This window comes from Dipodomys merriami, unplaced genomic scaffold, assembly GCF_024711535.1.
Source record: "Dipodomys merriami isolate MVZ:Mamm:240054 unplaced genomic scaffold, mDipMer1.0.p SCAF_14, whole genome shotgun sequence".
Classification (NCBI taxonomy): domain Eukaryota; kingdom Metazoa; phylum Chordata; class Mammalia; order Rodentia; family Heteromyidae; genus Dipodomys; species Dipodomys merriami.
The window spans coordinates 19,578,020-19,599,497 of NW_027202715.1; the positions used below are offsets into that span (position 1 = coordinate 19,578,020).

Below are 21,478 nucleotides of genomic sequence, written 5' to 3' on the forward strand. Positions count from 1 at the left end.
TTTTGCCTTTTCCATTAGAGTGTTTCACAAGCAAGGTAAGAAAGCAAGTCTGAGCCTGTAATCCTAGCTACTTAGGAGGCTGAGATCTGAGGATCATGGTTCAAAGTCAGCCCCCCCACCCCTCCACAGGAAAGGCCATGAGACTATTATCTCCAATAAACCACTCAGAAAACTAGAAGTGGTGCTATGGCTTGCCTTGAGCTGAAGAGCTGAAGGACAGCGCCCAGGCCCACGACCAGCAACAACAAAAAAAGAAAGTCTGGTGTTTCCCAACAAGCCAGGTTATAGCTGAGCTGTCTTCCTGTTAGTGGCTGGCAGAGAGGTGTGGGAGGCCTAAGCTGGGTGTCCTTGCCTGGCCTGGCATTAATATCCAAACCAGGTATTTCACCAACTGCTAACGGGAGTTAAATATGAGCTACAATGGGAACCTACCTATTATACATCCAAGTGAAGTACTAGGAAACAGGATGCCCAGAGTTTTAGAACATGTGCCTTATTATGCAAGGGAAGACACAGAGAATACTAGGGGAAGAGGGGTGGGGAGGATGGCAGGGGAGGATGGCAGAGGAGGATGGCTTAGCCTCTTAGATCTTTCCTTCTCTGCATTAAGAAAATTAGGATGCGGGCATTGCTGACTCATGCCTGTAATCCTAGCAATGCAGGAGGCTGAGATCTGAGGATCACGGTTCAAAGCCATCCTGGGCATGCATGAAACTCTGTGAGACTCATCTCCAATATAAATCACCCAAAATCTGGAAGTGGTGCTGTGGCTCAAGTGGTAGAATGCTAGCCTTGAGCAAAAGAAGCTCAGGGACAGCGCCCAGGTCCAGAGTTCAAGCCCCAGGACCAGGACCAAACCAAAAGAAAAAAATTAGGATGAGAACACACATACAACAAACCAACATGATGGTGAAACCCCAATGCTGAGAGAAGAGGGAAAGACCCTGGTGTGTCCACCTGAGGGCTGGGTCGTTGTGACAATGCAAAGAGGGTGGCTAGCTGGAAACACTCCATCACTTAAAAGCTGTACAATGCTAGGCAGCCCTTGACCCTCTCCATTGACATCCAGGAAATGCATGGTCAATTTTTTCAGTCAGCAGAGCATAGATTGTGGCCCAAATACCCTAGATAAGATGGAGGCACACCCACTGGTAACATCCATATATCTCTTCACATATCTCAGTGTGGGCCAGCTACCTGTACCATTATTGACCTGATAGTTTTCTTTGTTGTTGTTGTTGTTGGTCATGGGGCTTGAACTCTGGGCCTGGACACTGTCCCTCAGCTCTTCAGCTCAAGGCCCTTCCACTTGAGCCATAGTGCCACTTCCGGTTTTCTGAGTGGTTTATTGAGATAAGAGCCTCACGGCCTTTCCTGCCCAGGCTGGCTTTGAACCATAATCCTCAGATCTCAGCCTCCTAAGTAGCTAGGGTTACAGGCGTGAGCCACCTGCGCCTGGCCTGATAGTTTTCTTTAAATGACTTTTTTGAAAATAAATATGCTTCTGCCCTAACCAAATATATAATATGTATACTATACTTAATATACACATACTTGAATTTAATGTTCTCCATCTATCAGGAATAAGGAGTCGATAGAAGCTGATCTGTCCCAACCCCCTCAGCTTGCAGATGGAACTGTGCTGCCCAGAGAGAGGCTGTTGGTCATTCCCCAAGGTCTCACAGTGAATTAGCCACTGAATAGCAGCTGTGACCCAGTTCTCCAGCCTCTCAGGCCAATGCTGTCTCCACTAGAACCCCCATCCTCTCATCAGGAAGGAGAGTTCTCACGCCCTGCCTATCCTCTCCAAAAGAAAAGAGAAAGAAAAGAACATCTTCTGCAGGACAGTGACGCCGGCTCCATTTCCTCCTTCCTGCATCTTCAGGGAGTTCAAGAGGACCTGGGCCAAGGGGCCTCTGACTCTTGGCGTTGGGAAACCCCTTCCTTTCCCACACTGGCAGCAGTCAGCCCACTTCCTGGAGGGGGTGGGGTAGGGAGTGAGGGGTGGCTCCTCTCCAGCAGAACCTGAGGGGATCAGAGGGCCTCAGATGCCAAGAAAGTGATTGACAAATGACTGAAAAACTAGATTAACAAGCAAACAACTCCTCTAAAAAGGAAAATTTCTCAGGCTGAGTGTAGGGGCATATACCTGTAATTTCAACACCTAGAAGGTCCAAGAAGAATGGTACTGGTGATGCCTATAATCCTAGCTACTCAGGAAGCTGAGAGCCAGAGGATTGTGGTTCAAAGCGATACCTGGCAGAAAAGTCTGCAAGACTCCATCTTAAAAATAATAGGCAAAAACTCAGGCTGGAGGCCTAGCTCAAGTGTACAGAGGTAAGCCTTGAATTACCCTGATATTGGCAAGAAGAAGAAGAAAGCAAAGGAGAAGAAGAAGCAGGAAGAAGCAGCAGCAAGAGGAGGATCATCACGGGTCACATCATGAGACTCTTTCACATACACACAAAATTTTAAATTAAAAATACAATTAAAATTAAATAAGGGAAGAAGGAACAAAGGAATGAAGAAGAGAGGGGAGGGGAATAGAACAGAAAAGGAAGTGGGGGAAGAACAGAGAAGAAGAAAGGAATGGAAAAGGAAAGAGAAAGGAAGAAAATGGAATGGAATGGAATTTTTTTTCTGCAGAAGAACAACATCCCACCCCACCCCTGCAGCAGACCCTGGAGTCACCTCACCGATCTGAGCCTCTTCCTCAGGGCAATGCGGCAATGGCAGGGCCACCACCCACAAATGTCTAGAAAGAAGCTCAGCCCAGAGGAAAGACTCTTCATTGTTAGCTTTAAAAAGAAAATTGAGGAGGATGCAGAAGGCCGGGAAGGTCCAGCAGAGCACACAGGACACAGGACACCACAGGAGGGTTTTACAGCTGCAAAGTCATGTCAAATTCAATGCTATGTGAGGCCAGCACCCAGAGGAGACCTCAGTGGAGGAGAGCAATGGACTGATAGAAACTGGTCTCAGCCTGTCTCAGGTCTATGGTCCCAGAACCAGCCCTGTGCTCACCTTGCTCCTGCTCTGATTTATTGTAAGCCCATTTCTCACTCCAACAGAGGGCTGACAGCACCCCCCCCTACACACACACCCTTGGGAACCCTGAGCCAAATTCTGCCAAGTATCCCCACCAGGGCCTCCCAGGAGCCATTGACCAAGCCTAGATCACCCCAGCTTGCAGCTGTCTGAGTACTCTTCCAGAGCTCAGCCAGCTCCACTTTCAAGGGATAGGGCAAATCTGGTTCATCTGGTATCATGACCCATCCCAGGGCCAGGCAAACAGCAGCCACTCCAGGTCAGAGGCCAGGCAAAAACCAAGCAGAGGCATGAGCTGGGCTCCTGCTGCTTGATGACTGGCCCTACTGGGAACATACTTCTTCATGCTCTGGAAGTCACAGAAGCAGTACCATTGACATCCTTGCTGCAAAGTCAGCACTGGCAGACAGCTGAGGGTGCTCACAGGGCCATGGAGGGCTGGAAGCTGTCTGTTGGCCAGGGTTCTAGAACCAAGGCTACTTACTTTGTGGCCTTGGGCTCACTTTCCACTTCTCCACAGCAGGGGCAGACTAGAGACCAACTACAAGTCCAGGCCTCATCTTAAACCCCTCTACCTGACCATCATATAATAAGCTGACACTGATTATGAAGGTTATTAGAGAACCCCAGGTATCCCACAGCCTGTTTGTCAAATGGTTTCCACTCGGTTGCTTTCACAGCCAGTCAGTCCTTTCTAAGGGCTAACATGCCTTCCCTCCCCTGTTAGAACTCCTTTCTATCAAACATGCCATGTAGAGGAGAAACCCTGACGAAGGCTGTTGTACAGCATGATCACCAGGCCTGCTTACGAGGCCTACGTGGGTGGGGCTATGGGAGTATTGGCAGGCTACAGGCCTCTCTCCTGTCACCCATGCTCTTCTCCTCCTCAGTGTTCAGAGCAGGGCAGGAAGGGAGAGAGACACTCAGGACCCTGTTCAACCAGGCCCCTCCCTAGTGAAGCAACCTGGCAGAGAAGAAAAGGCTCAGGTGACTTATAACAAGAGCCTCATTCTCCCTGGACTCCGGGAGTCTGAGAAGGCATGGGCCAACTCCCCCACCACCCTCTACCCAAGGCTCCAGGGATCACCCTTCCTTGTGCCTTTCAGTTTCTCTTGGCTCCTGGAGATTCCTGCCTTGTCTGTCCCTTCTTCCACATAGCTTTCTTCTCTGTGCCTGATTGCTACAGACAGCTGTAGCCTTACATCCCTAAAGATGCTTGTTGGATTTAGAGCATACTCAGGTAATACATGATATCACCTCCACAGCTTGACCTTAATTCTATCTATTAAAGATCCTTTTCTCAATTAAAGTCACATTCACAGGTTTGGAGACATAGGCAGGTGCTTGAGGTTGGGACCCACCATTCACACCAGTATAGTGCTGAGAGATTAGAGTTAGAGATGAGTCTCACCCTCCCACTAACTAGTCAGTCCCTGGAGGTCAGGACACATTGCCATGACCCCAAGCCAACTCCCACCTAGCAAGTGAGATTGGAGCCCACCTTGTGCATGGCTCCTACATGGTAAGACCTGGAAGTGTTGGCACTAGTGAGACCCAGCCGGCTTCCAGTATGACACCCTTGTGTCATACTAAGACATCATTTAAAGGGAGAGAAATAATCACAGGTCCCTCCTGAAGTCTGTGACTCAACCTCAGTCTATGGAAACTTCTCCAAGTCACAGACTATACAGAAACACTGTCTTTAGAGCAAATGAAAGACCATTTTAAAGATAAGCAACAGGAAAACAAAATTATAGAACTCCTGCTTCCCAGCACCCACACTTCCAGCTCCTCTAGAAGCCCAGCCTTCCCAGCACCTCCCACATCCCTGCGAGGCTGTGGGCCACAGACATCACCAGACCTTCCTCAGCTGGATGAGCCCCTGACTCCCCATGTACCTCCAACTCCACTCCTCTTCCACCGCTGGTGGAATGTTCTCTCATTTTCGGGTCCTCCCCTGATTATTCACGTGCTCTCTCCACCTTTTCTAGACCAGAGAAACTGTCCAGAACATCGTGGGGAGGGGGAGGAAAAGGTTCTGCATACCATTTCAGGACCCAGCTGCAGAGACAAAAATTCCCTCTCAAGCTAGCAATACCATGGCTATGGCCACCACTGTGTCCCCTGGGGAGGAAGCTGACAGTTCACAGGGGCCTTGGCTGAATGCCAGGCCCACTGAGTCAGCAGCTCTAACAAAAAAGACATAATTGTGTGTCCTTGTGACACTTCCCAGCACAGGAGGCCTTCAGCCCTGAATCAAATCCCACTGGCCTAGAAATTCTTTTAGTTTCAGAAGTTCAGAAGCCTCAGAAGCCAACATCCTACTCCACTGCCCCTAGGGGACAGTTTCAATCTATGATCTATGTGACCAGGAGCTCCCATCCCTGTACCTGGCACTTGGCACGGCACAGATGTGATGCCCGGCCAGCAACTCCCAAGGGCTCCCACAGTGCACCTAGCAGCACCTTGCAGCAGGGGAGAAGAAGATAGGAAGCAGTAAAGGGTGGGGAAGTGGAAAGGCCTGGGATCATCTTGGGAGGGCCAGCCAGATACCGGGCGGTGATGGTTCCAGTTCTCCTAGGCAGGAAGCAGGAAGGCTCTGAACATGGAAAAACAAGCCTGACTGAGCCAAAGCTGTTTTCCTCCTGCTCACCAGGCAAATATTTGCTTTCCTGCAGGCTAAGATGTGAATGTCACCCTTATAAGAAAAAACAAAACAAAACACCAACCCTCTGTTCTCACAGTTAAGTAGCTCTTATGTCAGAGACAGGCAAATGGTGGCCTCAAACAAGTCACTCCCTCTCAGGGCCTCAGTCCCTGTATCTGTAAAATAGGACAAAGTCCTCATCCTGTCAGTTCACAGGGTGGTTTTGAGGATCCCAGGTGGCAACCCTCCTGGCATCTGCCATCCTGGTACCACATGAGACCCTTGGTCCAGAGCCCAGCAGGCTAGGCCTTACTCCTGTAGGAAGCACAATGCTTATTCCCTTTTACAAGAAAATTTGAGATGGGGAGTTCTTCCAGACTTGTTCCTAGCCTCTTGGCTATCTGAATTTGCTTTCTTCCTCCTCACCAGTTGTTTCTTCTGGTGGCCACCCTGGGTGGGCCCTCCTGGGCTTGGCCTGCCCAGCCCCCAGCCTGCAAGGTTCTACCCCTCACCTGATCCCAGCTCAGGCCTCCATCTTCCCGGGGCTTCTGGAAGCCATGGCTGGCAGCCTAGCTCACACTGGCCATTGCTGTCCAATTTCAACTTGTCTCCCCAAGGGGCTGACCCTTTAGGGTCAGGGATGGTGACATCTTAGGCTTCCCTGTGGCACCTCAGCTGGCCCGGGGGCATGGCTTGGAGCTGAGCAGATGTGCTTGTATTGACATCAGCCTGCACCACGGGCATGGCAGACTCCGTTGCCTGGGCTTTCAGAAGTGCTTCACAGCATAAGTCTCAGAGAGCCTGCCGGGGTCCACGTAACCACTATGTGCCCACAGCCTCTGCGGCTGAACTAACATCCTCCCAGCCCCCTAGAGACTAAGGAGCAGGAAGGGCCCAAGTCCTGGAGAAAGTCCTATGTACCCCAAGGGGTCAGACTTAAGCTTGAGGGCACAGCTACCACCTTGTGCTCTGGACAGGCAGAACGTGTCCTGTGGAAAGTCTCTCCTATGACAAAGTGAGTTCCAGAGGCCCCACCACATTTATGTTCCTAGGTCTCCTGAGCAGTAGGAAAATCTCTCTCCCCACCAGGTATATGGTGCAGGAGAGGGTCCTGTGCTTTTGTTCCTCTCATCTTACAGGAGCTTCCCACGGTCCTCTGGGGTATCCACACATGAGGGGACTAGGTGACTCAGATAAGTGTCCTCCATACAGGCCACACCGAGCAGCTAGCACTGGCTCTGCAGCCAGTCCTCTCAGGCACTAAGACCTCAACTCTTCATACGCCAGGACCCTGCTGCCCTTTCTACCCACATGTAGTGCCTCACACTTCTCATCCGCTCCAGCCTTGCTTGCCTGCCTACCTCAGGGCTCTTATTGTCCCCTCCACCTGGGATATTCTCAGCTGACCTTTGCTATGGTGCATTCCTTGTCTTTCAGCATCTCAGCTGCCAGCTCCTTATTAAGGCCTTCCCTGACCACTCCATTTAAAGTAGGAACTCAAAGCTCTCCCTACTTCCTCCCTCCCTGATCACCTTCTTAGCAGGAAATCTTCCCTTCCTGTCACTGGTTTGTCTGTAAACCTGCTTTTCATAGTTGTTTCCTGTACTACCACAGTATCTGATAATCCAACAGGCATCCAACAACTACTGGTTGACTGAATGAATAACCGAGCCATCCTACCCACCCCGAAAATATAGCTGCCTCTGAACAAGACATGGATTCAAACCCATTCAACATCTAGAGTTCTCTCTGGAAAGGGTGTGTGTGTGTGTGTGTGTGTGTGTGTGTGTGTGTGTGTGTGTGTGTGTGTGTGTGTGTGTGTGTGTGTGTGTGTGTGTGTGTGTGTGTGTGTGTGTGTGTGTGTGTGTGTGTGTGTGTGTGTGTGTGTAAAGGGTGTGTGTGTGTGTGTGTGTGTGTGTGTGTGTGTGTGTGTGTGTTCCAATGCACTCTGTCCTGACTCACCCAGAGGACAAGTAAAGCCAGCTGGTACAGAAATTTATGATCAAGCTCTTATCTGGTTACCTGAGAGCCCCACCCAAGGGTGGCATGATGAGTCACTTAGAGAGAAGAACTTGGGAGGTTGTACAGGAGGGCAGGTGGTTCTGTCTGCTTCTCCAGGGCCAAAAGCCCCAGATGCAGGCCCAGTCCTGCAGGCCAAGGTAGTCACTTCTTCGCAAAAAAAGAGAGAGAGAGAGAGAGAGAGAGAGAGAGAGAGAGAGAGAGAGAGAGAGAGAGAGAGAAGGGTTTGTGCCTAGAAATACAGGCAAAGTGCAAGGAAATTATCGCTGTGCTTATTTTACTCTGTCACAAATCAAGTCATGGGCAGGGAAGAGGGCGGGAAGAGGGCTCTCCAGCCCCCTTGTCTGGTTGTTATTGTGTCCTAGGCAGAAGAAGCCCCTCTGTGTGCCTCAGGCCCACACCTGGCCCTGGACTGCAGACCCCTGCACAGTGCATTAGGTGCAGCTGGCTGCTTTAGGTCACCCCACTTGTAGCTGGAATTTCACTCTTCTCTTTGAAGTGCCTGCCTAGAACAAGATGATGGCCCTTCCCAAGGAACCAAGGGGAAAAAAATGGAAACAAAACATCTACACACACCTACAAGATGTCTGGAAGATGTTTACAAACAGGTAGCTGTAATTCTCTCCAAGTGACAGACCAAAGGTGGCTTACTGTCTTCACCGTGACTTCTTAAATTGCTTTTTTTTTTTCTTAACCAAGTGCCTGTATTATTTTCTACAAGACTGAGCTCTTTTTCTAAAAGGAAAAAAAAATCTGCCAGAAACAAAATCTATTTCCTTTGCTGACTTTTATTACCTTGTACTATGCAGGGCACTTGGCTCCTTTCAGAGAAGGCACCTCCTCCCCTTACCCCACATGTGAAGGAAGAGCTGGGGGCTAGGAAGGTCACAGGCAGACACCTGGGTTCTCCTCTTGATCTATCATTGACTGGTCTGGGGCTCTCAGGCAAACCTTCCCTTTCTCTCAGGTAATCTAAGTGGGCTGCCTGGAGGTGTCTTAAAGAACCTGTCTTGTTCTCCTGTAAGGCTCTTCAACATTTGGCACAGAAGGGGAGAAAGGAGAATGCCAGCGTTTTAAGTAGTAGAGTGTTTGCTTGGTGCCAGGCACAGCTCTGAGCAGACTCAGTATCTATTTTACTGATAAAGCAGGGCAGGCATATGCAAGTCAGTGCCTAAGTTGCTTGGCCTAGAAGCGCTCCTATTACTATTTCAACTCAGGCTTCCTGGTACAGAGTCTACACTCTAACCACTAAACTGCTACAGCTTACAAAAAGACCCTTCCATGAAGAGGACAAAAGAGTTCCTGTCACCTTTGACCCTCACAACCTGCAGCACCTATTCTGTCCCCCCTTTCCTCCTCACCCACCCCATCCCTACCCTTACTCAGTTCTTCTCTTCCTCATTAATCAATACTCCCAGCCCTGGTACCATTCCCAGACTGGAAACCCTACTCATTGTGAAGGTAGCAGCCTTAGGCATCCTTGAGAGCAAGTGGCTGTGATATATGCCAGCCCCCAAAGCTTCAGTAAAGCTGCCCACCAATGCTGCACACCCAACTCAGCCCAGGTCGGATCCCTGCCTTGTTGGTGTAGGTGAGATTCCACCAGCCTCATGCAAACAGCCCTCCTCAAGCACCCATTTGGTATCCAGATCCAAGCTTGGTCTTCAGAGAATAAGAATGAGCCACATCCCTGACCTCCAGGAGCCCAGAGACCAGCAAAGGAAAAGCAGTTAAGTAAACGGATCCCTAGGACACCCTGGGCAGGGCTAAAATTAGAGGTGTATCCCTGAGGCCTGAAGGCTCCAGGGTCAGAATGATTCACCCTGCAAGTGGGAAGAGGCGGCTCTTGGTACTACTGGGTGCCGAGAGCTTGAAAGGACCAGGAGCACTGGACCAAGGAGGAGGAGCCCAGGCCAGCTCCACGGAATGACCCTGAACATGTCCACTCCAGGCCTCCTAAATGGGATGGGATATCACTGCAAGGGGCTTGATTCACAGATGGATATTCATTCCCTTGTTTCATTCCCTTCCAGCCTCTCCCCTTCCTGATCCACAAAGGAGCCAGCCTCGGATGTGCTTCCAGGTTGTCTGGAAGCCACTTAAGCACTGGCCAATCTGCCCCTTGAACAGAAAGGGCAGGTGTCTGGGTCACCAGCATCAGCACCCACAGCAGCTAACCACAACTACATATTCACTTGTTTTCTCTTATGTCTATGATGAGGGGTGCTGCTTTCCCATTGGTAGCAGTGTTAGAACACCTTTTTCTTCATTCTTTTTAATTAGCATACAGTATTCCTACAAAGGGGTTCTGTTGTTACACTGTATACATACACATACATACAATGTACCCTGACCAACCCTACCCTCTCTGTCCCATTCCTTTATCCCACTCTCCCTGGTTAAAATAATTCCAACAGGTTTCATTGTTCTATTTCCATCCATGCAAATAAACCACATCAACCATATTTATCCCCATTCACACTCTGCTAGCCCTCCCCCTCCTGCTAGTGTCCATTCACTCCCTCCCCTCCCCGTCCCTCCTGTTTTACTTTCCAGTTAAAATGCTTTCTTTTAAAAATAATTTAAAGCTTGGAAGATAAGACAGTTTAAAGAAAAACATTGTTTAACATCAAATTCAGTGGCTCACACCTGTAATCCTAGGTACTCAGGAGGTTGAGAACTGAGGATTGTAGTTCAAAGCCAGCTGGGGCAGGAAAATCCATGAGACTCTTATCTCCAATAAACCACTTAGAAAATGCTGGAAGTGGTGCTGTGACTCAAGTGGCAGACTAGCCTTGAGCAAAAGAAGCTCAGAGACAGTGTCTAGGCCCTGAGTTCAAGCCTCAGGCCTGCCCACCCCAAGAGAAAATAGAGGTCTAGCGGTCCATATGTCTCAATGGAAACTCTGTCAGATGCTGGGTTTGATCTCCAGCACAGCAAAGAAAAAGAAAGCTTAAATATCCTGGCAAAAATAAGCAATGCTATTTTATATTGCTTGCCTTGCAGGGAAGGGGTTGTAACTGAAGAGGGCAGGAAGGCTGACCTGGGGGCTGACTGCACAGGTGTACAGTTCACTTTTCCAAATCCCATCCAGCTACACAGACCTATGTTAAGTATATTTCTGCCTGTTTTGTACACCTATACACCCCTTAAATTAATGATTACACATCTAGGAATAACCCTAGAGACATATATACATATGCAAATGACACATTCAAAGATTCCACTGTATCATGGATAGTATCAAAAGATTCAACAACAGTGCAGAATCGCCCAGCAGGGGCAGGGCTAAATAAACTTTGACCTAGCCTCCAGTGAAGTCTAGATAGCCATCAAATGGAAAGAGGTGCCCTTTAGCAAACACCCAACTCTACAAGGACTTAAATTTAAGCAAAAAGCAAGGGGCTCTGCATATATTACGCTACATTCTGTGGGGGGGGGGGGTGGTCAGGGGGAACCAGAATATATACACCTGAGGAACCTAAGCAACTCCATTTCACTTAAGACCCCCATCTCAGTTCTGCAACTTAACCCTAGACCCACTTCAGCCCCAATGCCTGGAATTACGATATCTGAAACTCCAGAACAGCCCCTCCTAGGGTCTGATGGCCATTATCTAAACCAGACACCCTGCAGTATAGCACCTATCCTCTTGAGACTCCCCTGTGGTGCAAGCCAACCAGTTTAAAATACATCAACCCCCTTGATCTAACCAACAACTTGTTTCTGATCCTTTCCTGCTTTATAGTGTGCCAATCATACTATAGAGTTGTTTCATGACTTTCCCATGGTTTGTAGTCATTTGTTACAAGAAGTTATGATGTATGCAAAGCCCCTGCCTTCCCTAAAAAAGTGAATAAAAAGTGCTGTAACCCTGGGCTCGGGGCCTCTCAGTGTCATGGGCTGCTGCCATGTACACGGGAGGGGTGGCGGGGGGGAGGGGGGGAGACCAAGCTCAAGCTTGCAATAAAGACTCCTTTGCTTTTACATTGGTGATGGTCTCTGGTGGTCTTTTGGGTAAGGATTTCCAAATTCGGCTTTACACACCACATGTACATATCTGTGCCTACGACATCCTTGGCCTAGGATTGCTCGGGAAAGGATCACATGAAACTGGTAAGAGATCGCCCCTAAACAGGACAAACAGGAAAGTAGGAAAGGAAGGTTGTCACTGCTTCTTCCCCCTTCTCACTCCTGCCTTTTTCTTTCTTTAAACATCTTGCTATGTAGCACCGATTGACCTTGAACTTGAGACCCTCCTGGCTCAGCCTCTTGAGTGCTAGGATTACAGGTATGCCTCACCATGCCTAGCTCCTTTTCTCCTTACAAATTGTGTGTTATTGCATATATTTCCTATTAGTAGTCATTTCCACATGTGTATCTACCAGTTATGGGGTTTGAAATCAGGGCCTGGGTGCTGTCCCTAAGCTTCTTGATTCAAGAATAGTGCTCTACCATTTAAGGCACAATTTCATTTCTAGATTTTTTTTGGGGGGGGGCAGTTAATTGGAGATAAGACTCTCAAGGACTTTGCTGTCTGGGTGACTTCTAACCTGATCCTCAGATCTCAGCTTCCTGAGTAGTTAGGGTTACAGGCACGAGTCACCAGCATTCAACTTCAACAGTATTTTTAAAGAAAAATGGCCTTACTTAGAATACATGGCTATGGTAAATTTTAAGGCCCCTCCAGTGTTAAAGCAGGCTTATAAAGCAAATGACCTAACCCTGGCCTCCACCCCATTGCTTGCCAGAGGCTAGAAATGACACCAAGATAAATGGGCTTTTCTGCAAATGGCTTCTAATTAACAGCAAACCTCATCCAGAACAAATTACTTTCCTCCGACTCCACCCTGTAGACAAACCCTGACACCTGGAGCTGCCCTGGCAGAATTGACAGATGGCTGAGTTCCTGGCATGAGCCAAGAGATTTGTAAGCAGAAATACTTTCAGGAACGGAAATAAGGAAACCTTATTTGACTAAGGAGAAAGGATTCCAAATTCTGAGTCCTATTTTTCTTCAAGAGAAGCAAAGCCAAAGAGTAGTCTTCTTTGGGGGCTGCAAAAGGCAAGTTTGGTGTATTTAGCTTCATAATTTCCTTTGAAAGCACTTTGCCTGTTCACTCTCTCCCATATGATTACTTTTTAAATTTATTTTTCATGCCAGTTCTAGGGCTTGAACTCAAGGCCAAGGTGCTGTCCCTGAGTTTTTATGCTCAAGGCTAGTGCTCTACTACTTTTAGGTACTTAATTGAGGATAAAAGTCTCATAGACTTCCATGCCTGTACTGGCTTCAAACTGAGATCCTCAGATCTCAGATTCCTGAGTAGCTAAGATGACAGGCATGAGCCATCAAAGCCCAGCTCCGTGTGGTTACTTTAAAACCAGTCAGTGAGGTGTAAGCAGAGGGTAGGGACCTCTCACATCTCCATTTTACAGATGAGAAGTAAGGATGAGGGGAGAGAGATGAAGAGTCTGGCCAGTGGTTACACTTCCCCAAAGGTAAGCAGTGCAACCACACATCAAGTGTGGCCTTTCCTTTCAACTCCGCCTTTTCTTTTAATTCTGACCTACAGGAAGAACATATCAGCCAGATCAAACCAGCAAAGAATCCTGTGGGCTGAAAAGACCTATGAGGACATCAGGGGTAAGCATTTTCAAGAAAATACACATACCTAGGCCACACCAGGAATCTGTAGTATTTTTTTTATAGAAATTCTTTGGTTGGTTCTGATGCAACTTTTGAGTGAGAACCACTAAATTACAACTCATATTGCCCACCCTATCCCCACATCCAACCACCTGCCATCTTCCAGCCCCAAAATGTATTGCTCACTTCTCATCTATGTTACCTGAACTATGTTATAAGCTGACCTGAGCTTAACTAGACTTTGCTAGATGGAAACATTGGTGCAGAGTTTTGAGATCTCTGAGAATACACATGACTTGCCTAAGATAGCCCAGTGAGTCTGCAACAGAGCAGGACTAAAATCAGGATCAACGGATTACCAGCACGGTCACCCCACAAAGAGGTTTTCCACAAACTTAGTTCTGTGGAAACTCCTGAAACTCCTGCTTGCTTAAAAGATCCAGTGAGGGGTTGAGGAAAAACATGCTCCCCCCCCCTCACCTGTCCACATACACACACAAGGGGAGGGGATTGTTTCAGAGGGAATAAGGGCCAGTGACCCTCTTTGGGCGCTGCACAAAACTACCCTTGTGATATACTGGAGCAAAGGCCACTCTAAAGTGGCAGAGGGAAGCCCACCAACAGAAAGATGTCCTCATTTCTTGGGAGGAAGACTGAACAAATGTAATCATGATATTCAGTATCTGTTTTGTGGAATATGAACTATACAACTTGTAGGCAGGGATGGGAGGGGAAAGCTGGGGAAAAGTGAAGGAAGGGTGACATTGTCCAAAAAGAAATGTACTCACTACCTGATTAATGAAAAGGTAGTCCCTCTATACAACACATTAATAATAACAATAAAATTACATTTTAAAAAATAACCAAAAAAAAGATATCCTCAGTGTTTTGAGGCAGCTTATACCACTCATACTCCTATGAATGGCTACCACCTGAGCACTCTGCCTTCCTGAGCAAAATATTGTATTCAGCCTGCTCCATTTCATCTCTACATGAATCCTAAAAAATGGAAAATAGGGGCTGGGAAGGTGGCTCAGGGGTAGAGCTCTTGCCTTGCATGCATGAGGCCCTGGGTTGGATTCCTCAGCACCACAGAAGCAGAAAAAGCCGGAAGTGGCGCTGTGGCTCAAGTGGTAGAGGGCTCGCCTTGAGCTGAAGAGCTGAGGGACAGCGTCCAGGCCCAGAGTTCAAGCCCCACAACCGACAAAAAAAAAAAAAAAGTGAAAAATAATTACTGTGCATTTGCAGATAAGGAAACGGTGGTCCAGAGAGATGAAGTGATTTCCTCCAGATCACTCAGCTGGAAAGGGATAGCGGCAAAATTCAAAGCCTGGTTGATGTGGGACCCCTTGCCCTCAACCACCTCTGCTCCTCCACCAGATGAAGATGGGGGAAGAGCCCAGTGACAACAAAAATAGTAACTGGCCGCCTCGGAGGACGCGAGACAGGTCCAGTGCCTCGCACGCCGCACCCAGGGCGCGCGTGGCCTCCTTCCGCCACGGTGCGCGCGCATCTTCCCCCGGGACCGTGGAAAAGTAAGAACCCGGACCAGACCTGGAACGCAGGGGACCCCAGCCACAGAGCCCGACCACTTTACAGACGGATGCGGAGATAAACTCCCCGGGTATGGTGGGTGCCGCCAACACGGAACCACAGCCTACCCAGCCTCGGGCCGAGGAGCAGCGGGCTCCGCTGGCACACCCAACCACCCGGCAGGTGCGCCACCGACTCTTCGGCTGGAATCCGCGCGCACCTGAAGCCGCCAGAACGTCCCGGATTCCCAGAGAGCCGGGCGAGGAGCGCGCACCCGCTCTCCGCGCCCTCGCGGGGCGGCCAGACCAGGACCCGACCCAGGGCCTGGCATCCGGGCACTCGAGGGAGCTTTACCCCCCGCCCCCGCCCACCGCACCCCCTCCCCCACCCGCGGGCCCCGCCGAGGTCACTCACCCAGAACACGGTGGAGTAGATGATGAGTGAGAACTTGAGCCACAGATAAGAGAAGTGCGCGCAATAGCGCACCTGTTCCGAGTCCCCGCCCGGCATCCTGGCGGCTCCCGGCGTGGAGCTTCTCGGCTGGGTCCCGCCGCCGCCGCTGCCGCTCCAGGCCCCACCTGCGGCTGCAGGGCGGCCCGCCCGGCCACCAGCGCTCCCCTCTCGGACTGACACTGGCGCGCCGCAATCACGGCCCCAGCCCCGGAGACGGCGCGTCCGGATGGCCAATGGGAGCGAAGCGCCGGCCCGGCCTCCGGCAGGGGGCGGGGCGTGGGCGGGGCCAAGGCTGGAGACCCCTGCTGAGACCCGGCCGGGCAGAGGGGCGAGATTGGCAAAAGAGTTCGCGTGAGGCTCCGCAATCAGGGCGCAGAGAGGAGCAGAGATGGACATGGGAACGTGAGGACTGGAGGGGCGACCGGGACCGAGCGAGAGAGTGTATTGCGAGTACCGGGAAAGCAGACTTTCGAGTAAAGCCGTACTCTAACAATAGCAGTAGTAATAGTAATAGTAATTAGTAATGATATTAATAAAAGAAGAAGGAGAAAGAGCTGGGGGAGAGGAGGAGGAGGCAGGCTTTTTATTGTTGTCGAGACGGAAGAGTATGGAGATAAGGGTTGGAATTAACAGCGGAAGGCATTAAAAATGTAAATGCAAGAAGTGAATAAGGAAGAGGAGTTGCCCAACCTCGGGCGATCGGAGTGCGGCGTGCTGGGCAGGTGAGCTGTCCCGGGTGGGGCTCAGACCCCCGCCTCCCCCAGCTGCTGGCTCCTCCCGGAAGGAGACTGCTTAGTCCTGTTCCCTGAAGGTCGTGGAGTCCCATCCTTGGCACCTGGTGTGCCCCCAGAGCTTCTTCCTCCCGGGCAGCCCACGCCCATGCCCCTGCTCATGTTCATGCTCAAGCCAGACACACTCTCAGCCCCCTATTCTGACTGGGCTTCTTCCGGCCCCTCCTTTTCCAGGCCTGGCACCACAGGTGGCTGTGATTCTGTCTTCCTTTTTGAATGGTCCCAGCTTTACTCAAGCTTGTTTTTTCCTCTCTCAGGATAGAGTTTGGGAACTAGGAATTTGTGTTTGTGGCAGTCAGTAATTAAATGCCTGGCCTAGGAGTGGTGAGCTCAGGCAGTGCTGGGTAGGGCCCCTAGTGGTGGTTCTGGGTATAGCATCCGTACAGTAGGTTGCCAGACCAGGGCTCCCAGGCCTTCTGAACACAGGCTCTCAGAGAGACAGGTAGCGTGGTGACTAGGTTAGACCCAGTCCTGGGAGCGCTACAACAACCCTTCCTCCCCCAAAATTAATACTGGGTGTGAAGGAGGCAGTGTGCTACCTGGAAGGGTAAAGAGGAAGCCATTTTCCTGGTAGAAAGGCAACTAGATCTGCCAAGGTGTTTGTTGAGGAAAGAGAAAGGCGCTAGGAACCAGTGCAAGTTTTTCTCCATCCTGAGAACCAGAAAGACATCTTCTTAATGTTGAAAGTTATTATCTGTGTCCTTGAAAAGGAAAGGGGACTTTTACAACTCCCTGAGGACTAGAGCCTCTCCCACCTCTGTAGAGTGTTACTTTCTTCCCACCTGTGAGGTTACAGGTTCTGGTCCTTTCCCTAAAAGCTTAAAGCCCTGTCCATTCCCTAAAGGGCTGGTTTATCCCCCTGCAATCCCAGAAGCTGGCCTTCAAGTCTCCTTCCCCCTGACCCAGATATCCATGCTCCTCCCCCATCCCAGCCTTCCTTCCTGCTGTACTTTTCCTCATCTTTCAAATATCCAGTGGTGGACTGGGAATGTGGCTTAGTGGTAGAGTGCTTGCCTAGCATGCATGAAGCCCTGGGTTCAATTCCTCAGTACCACATAAACAGAAAAGGCCAGAAGTGCTGTGGCTCAAGTGGTAGAGCACTAGCCTTGAGCACAGAAAGGCTCAGGGACAATGCCCAGGCCCTGAGTTCAAGCCCCAGGACTAACAAAAACAGAACAAAACAAAACAAAACTCAAATATCTAATAGTGATACTCCATTTCTGAGCTAGCCCACTCAGCTGGCTCTCTCAGTAAGAGCAAAAGATACCAGAAAGTCAGAAAAAGAAAGAAAGAAAAATTGATTGGGGGTGGATGAAAGCTGTTTCTGATTTCCATTGTGTCAATATTTCTACCACATCTAACTGTAAGTCACCGCCTCAAAGTTGATGAACTTCTGAATCTAGAAGAGCCATGCATGGGCAGTTTGGCAGATTGGTGTCCTATACAGTATATACAACTCAGTCTACTCCAGGATATACTGGTTAGGAGAAAGAATGCACTAGTGAAATCTTTAGTAATTAGCAGAACATGAATTAGAGATTATCTTTCCTTTGGTGAAATTAATAGCTTTCAAGATCCATAGACTGATATACACAATGGAATTCTATGCTTCCATCAGAAAGAATGACATTGCCCCATTTGTTAGGAAATGGAAAGACTTAGAAAAAATTATATTAAGTGAAGTAAGCCAGTCCCAAAGAAACATAGGTCCCATGGTTTCCCTTATTTGCAATAACTAGTATATGTCTGAGTCAAGCAGAAAAGATCAGATAAGTTGATGTTAGGGAAATGAACCCTAAGATATGTATTCAAATGTTTTTTTTCTTTCATGTGATTGTTTCTAACACATTTATAAGATTATTTCTTTGTTGCTTTGTATGTCCCTCCCCCATGGTATAACCCCTGCTTTCACTGTATTTGCTGTCGGTATAATTTGTGGAGGGGAAGGGAAAAAACAAATTGTTTAAATAGAGATACAGGTCCATTGCAACAATGAGATGTACAAGTCATTATGTGGAAAACGAACTTTACAACTTTGGTGGGGGGGGAGGATTGGGTGGGGGGACAGGGGTAGGATGAGAGAGGTTGGGAAGGGGAAACAAAGGAGGAGGCTACAATGCTTGATAAGAAATGTACTCATTATCTTGCCCATGTAATTGTAACCCCTCTGTACAGTATTTTCACAATAAAAAAAAGATCCATAGAATGGCTAAAATGGTTTAGATACCTTCCATTTGTTGTTCAAACATAGTTTTTTAAAAACCTAGTAGCAGCTGCTTTCTACTTGGTATATGGAGGAGGCTAGCCATAGTGACCTATACTAATCCCAGCAACCGAGGAGGTGGAGACAGAAGGACGTGGTGTGAGGCCAAAACAGGCAAAAGTTAGTGAGATAGAGATCTCAAAACCCCTTGATATAGGGATCTCAAGCCAAATTCGATAATGTCCAAGTATGGTCCCAGTTCAAAATGATGGGGCTCCCATAAAGCTTTGAGTTCAATCCTCAGTAACCACACATACACACACACACACACACATACACGTGTGCACACACATGTACACATATGCACATGTATACACAGGTGGTGCACTGGGCTAAATCCTTGATGGGGACCTCTCTCCCATGGTTATAACCATCAGACTATTTGAATTCTGCCTCTAGAATGTTCTGTTTTCCCTGAGCAGACTTAACCTGCAAGGTGGTAGAGCTCTCTAAAAGGCCAGAGAGATAGGCTTGCATTGACTTCCTAAAGAAATTCTAGACACTGGATTTGTGTTCACTTGTTCATAAGGTTTGTTGCGTGGATGCTTGAGTGGGTGGTAGAATGTGTGCTGAGATCTGTCACCATGATAACTTGGCAGAGACATTTAGGAGAAGCAAACCCTTTCCTTTAAAGGCCACTATGGCTGGTGGGAAAGAACCTGAGTATCATGCATCATTGATTTTGCATCCATATAGCTGGGCTCTCTCCTCTGGGTGCCTCCGTTTCCCTACATGGGAAACAATGAGGTGGGCTGTTTCTAGTCCAGCTCTGGTGATCTCAACCAGAATTCTCAGCCAAGAAATCAGTTAATTGACAAATGAATACTGAGCTTTCTCAGAGTCAATTTCTGCCTGGCTGTGAGATACAGCTTAAACAACAGAGATAAGCTGCTGTCCTATTCTGTAGGGGTAGAGGAGCCCAGGTGGCATGCAATGCAGGAAAACACACATCAGGAAGGATAACTACAAGCTAAAGATCAGAGTCCCAGAAGAGGAAACAGCAAATGGGAAGGCCATGAGACAGGAGAGCCTTGGAGAGATTCCTGTGGCTGATGTGGGGCTAAAGAAGAATAGAAGGAAGGAGGCTCAGACAGAAAGAAAGCCAGTAGCCTTACTAAGCAAGTGTGGCTGTCTCCAGTTTCAGTGTAGGCCACTGGCCAGGTTCAAGCAGGGAAACGATACGAAATCTGACAGTGCTTTAGAATGTTTGCTGTGGACAAGGAGTGGGAGGAATGGGTTGAGTGGCAGCAGGACTGGACAGGAGGCCTAGGCAGCCATCCAGGCAAATCCCAGTGCTAGAAGACTTGAGCTTAGACCAGGGTTATAACATGGAAGCAAGGACAAGCATATGAGGGCTATGGATTAGAGGTAGCAGGGTTAAGTGATGACCTGGATGTAGAATGTGGACCCCAGGGTGGGGGGTTCTTTTTCTTCTTTTTTAGCTTCAGCAACTAGATAGATTAGATAGATGTTAACTGTCATTTGCAAACATGAAAAATATCAGGAAACTGGTCACAGGCCCTGAGTTCAAGTCCCATGACTGACACAAAAAGGAAGGAAGGAAGGAAGGAAGGAAGGAAGGAAGGAAGGAAGGAAGGAAGGAAGGAAGGAAGGAAGGAAGGAAGGAAGGAAGGAAGGAAGGAAAAGAAGGAAGGAAGGAAGGAAAAGAAGGAAGGAAGGAAGGAAGGAAGGAAGGAGAAAGAAAGAAAGAAAGAAAGAAAGAAAGAAAGAAAGAAAGAAAGAAAGAAGGAAAGAAGGAAAAAAAAAGAAAAGAAAGAGCCAGATTAATTGCATTTTGACTCATACTGCTTCTTCTGCTCTTCTTGATCTTGTTTTGTTTTGTTTTTTGTTTCTTTTTCTGTGCTGGTCCTGGGGTTTGAACTCTGGCCCTGGGTGCTGTCTCGGAGCTTTTGTGCTCAAGACTAGCATACTACTACTTGAACTGCAGCTCCACTTCAAATTCCTTGGCAGTTAATTGGAGATAAGAGTCTCACAGACTTCCTTGTTGACTCTGGCTTCGACCTGCAAATTCTCAGATCTTAGACTCCTGAATAGCTAGGATTACAGGCATGAGCCACCAGTGCCTGGCTAATCTGGCCTTTTCAAAATGTTTTTATTGGTGTTGGGAAGGTGGCTAAGTGGTACAGTGCTTGTGTCACATGCATGAGGCCCTAGGTTCCATTCCTCAGCACCACATAAACAGAAAAAGCTGGAAGTGGCACTGTGGCTCAAGTGGTAGAGCACTAGCCTTGAGCTGAGGGCTGAGGGACAGCGCCTTGGCCCAGAGTTCAAGCCCCACAACCAACAAAAATAAATTCAAAATGTTTTTATTCTGCATTGCTAAAGATTGAACTGAGGCCTTCATGCATACTAGGCAAATGCTCTACCATTGAGGTGTGCCTCCAGCCCTAACTTATTTCTTTTTAAAAATTTAACCCACATGGAGTTGTATAGGAAGCTCAGAGGTGAAGGATGGGTTGAACAGTATGCATTTGAGTGTGCTCAGAGGAATGTGAACTTCATCTGATATGAGATTATGTAGGGAGATAAAGGGAGATAGACCAGAGCCTGGAGGAAGAGGGACCAGCAAACAGACAGCCAACCCGATGTGATAATGTGAAGTTGCTTGGAGAAGGGGAGACAGAGAAGGAGGTAGAGAGTAGGAAAGAAAGAGGGAGAAAGGGAGAGACAGAGACAGAGAGAGCTGGAACTAGTATGGGAACTTTCCTTCCCACACATGCCTCTGACCTGTCCAGAGAAGTCAGGAGCAGGGAAGGAATAGACTCAGCCATTGCGTTTGCCAGATGTGGCTCTCTGGGGACTTTCACAAGAGCTCTTTGACTCTTTATATTCATTCCTGAGAAGGATTTCTAAGCTTTCTGGAGGAGCCTTCTTTTTCCTGGCTCAGATTCTAAGTCACTTCTTAAAATGATCTTTACGAACCTTATTTTAGAATCTGGTCTTAGATAGGTGATCTTCCTGCCTCAGCCTCCTAAGTGCTGTGCTTATGATCATGTACCTCCATACCCCATCTAAAATGTTTTTATAAAGAAAAATAGTCTGTACTCATTTTCCTT

At 48.5% G+C, this 21,478-nt stretch overlaps 1 protein-coding gene across 1 annotated transcript in view; it reads right to left on the reverse strand.

Moving 5' to 3' along the window:
- Tspan15 (tetraspanin 15) overlaps positions 1-15,509 on the reverse strand; it is a 40,252-nt gene extending 24,743 nt beyond the window's left edge. Inside the window, exon 1 of the mRNA XM_070020937.1 lies at positions 15,309-15,509. Within this exon, the coding sequence (XP_069877038.1) occupies positions 15,309-15,404 (96 nt within the window). The 5' untranslated portion in view covers positions 15,405-15,509. The remainder of the gene's footprint in view (positions 1-15,308) is intronic.
- Between the last annotated feature and the right edge of the window lie 5,969 nt (positions 15,510-21,478).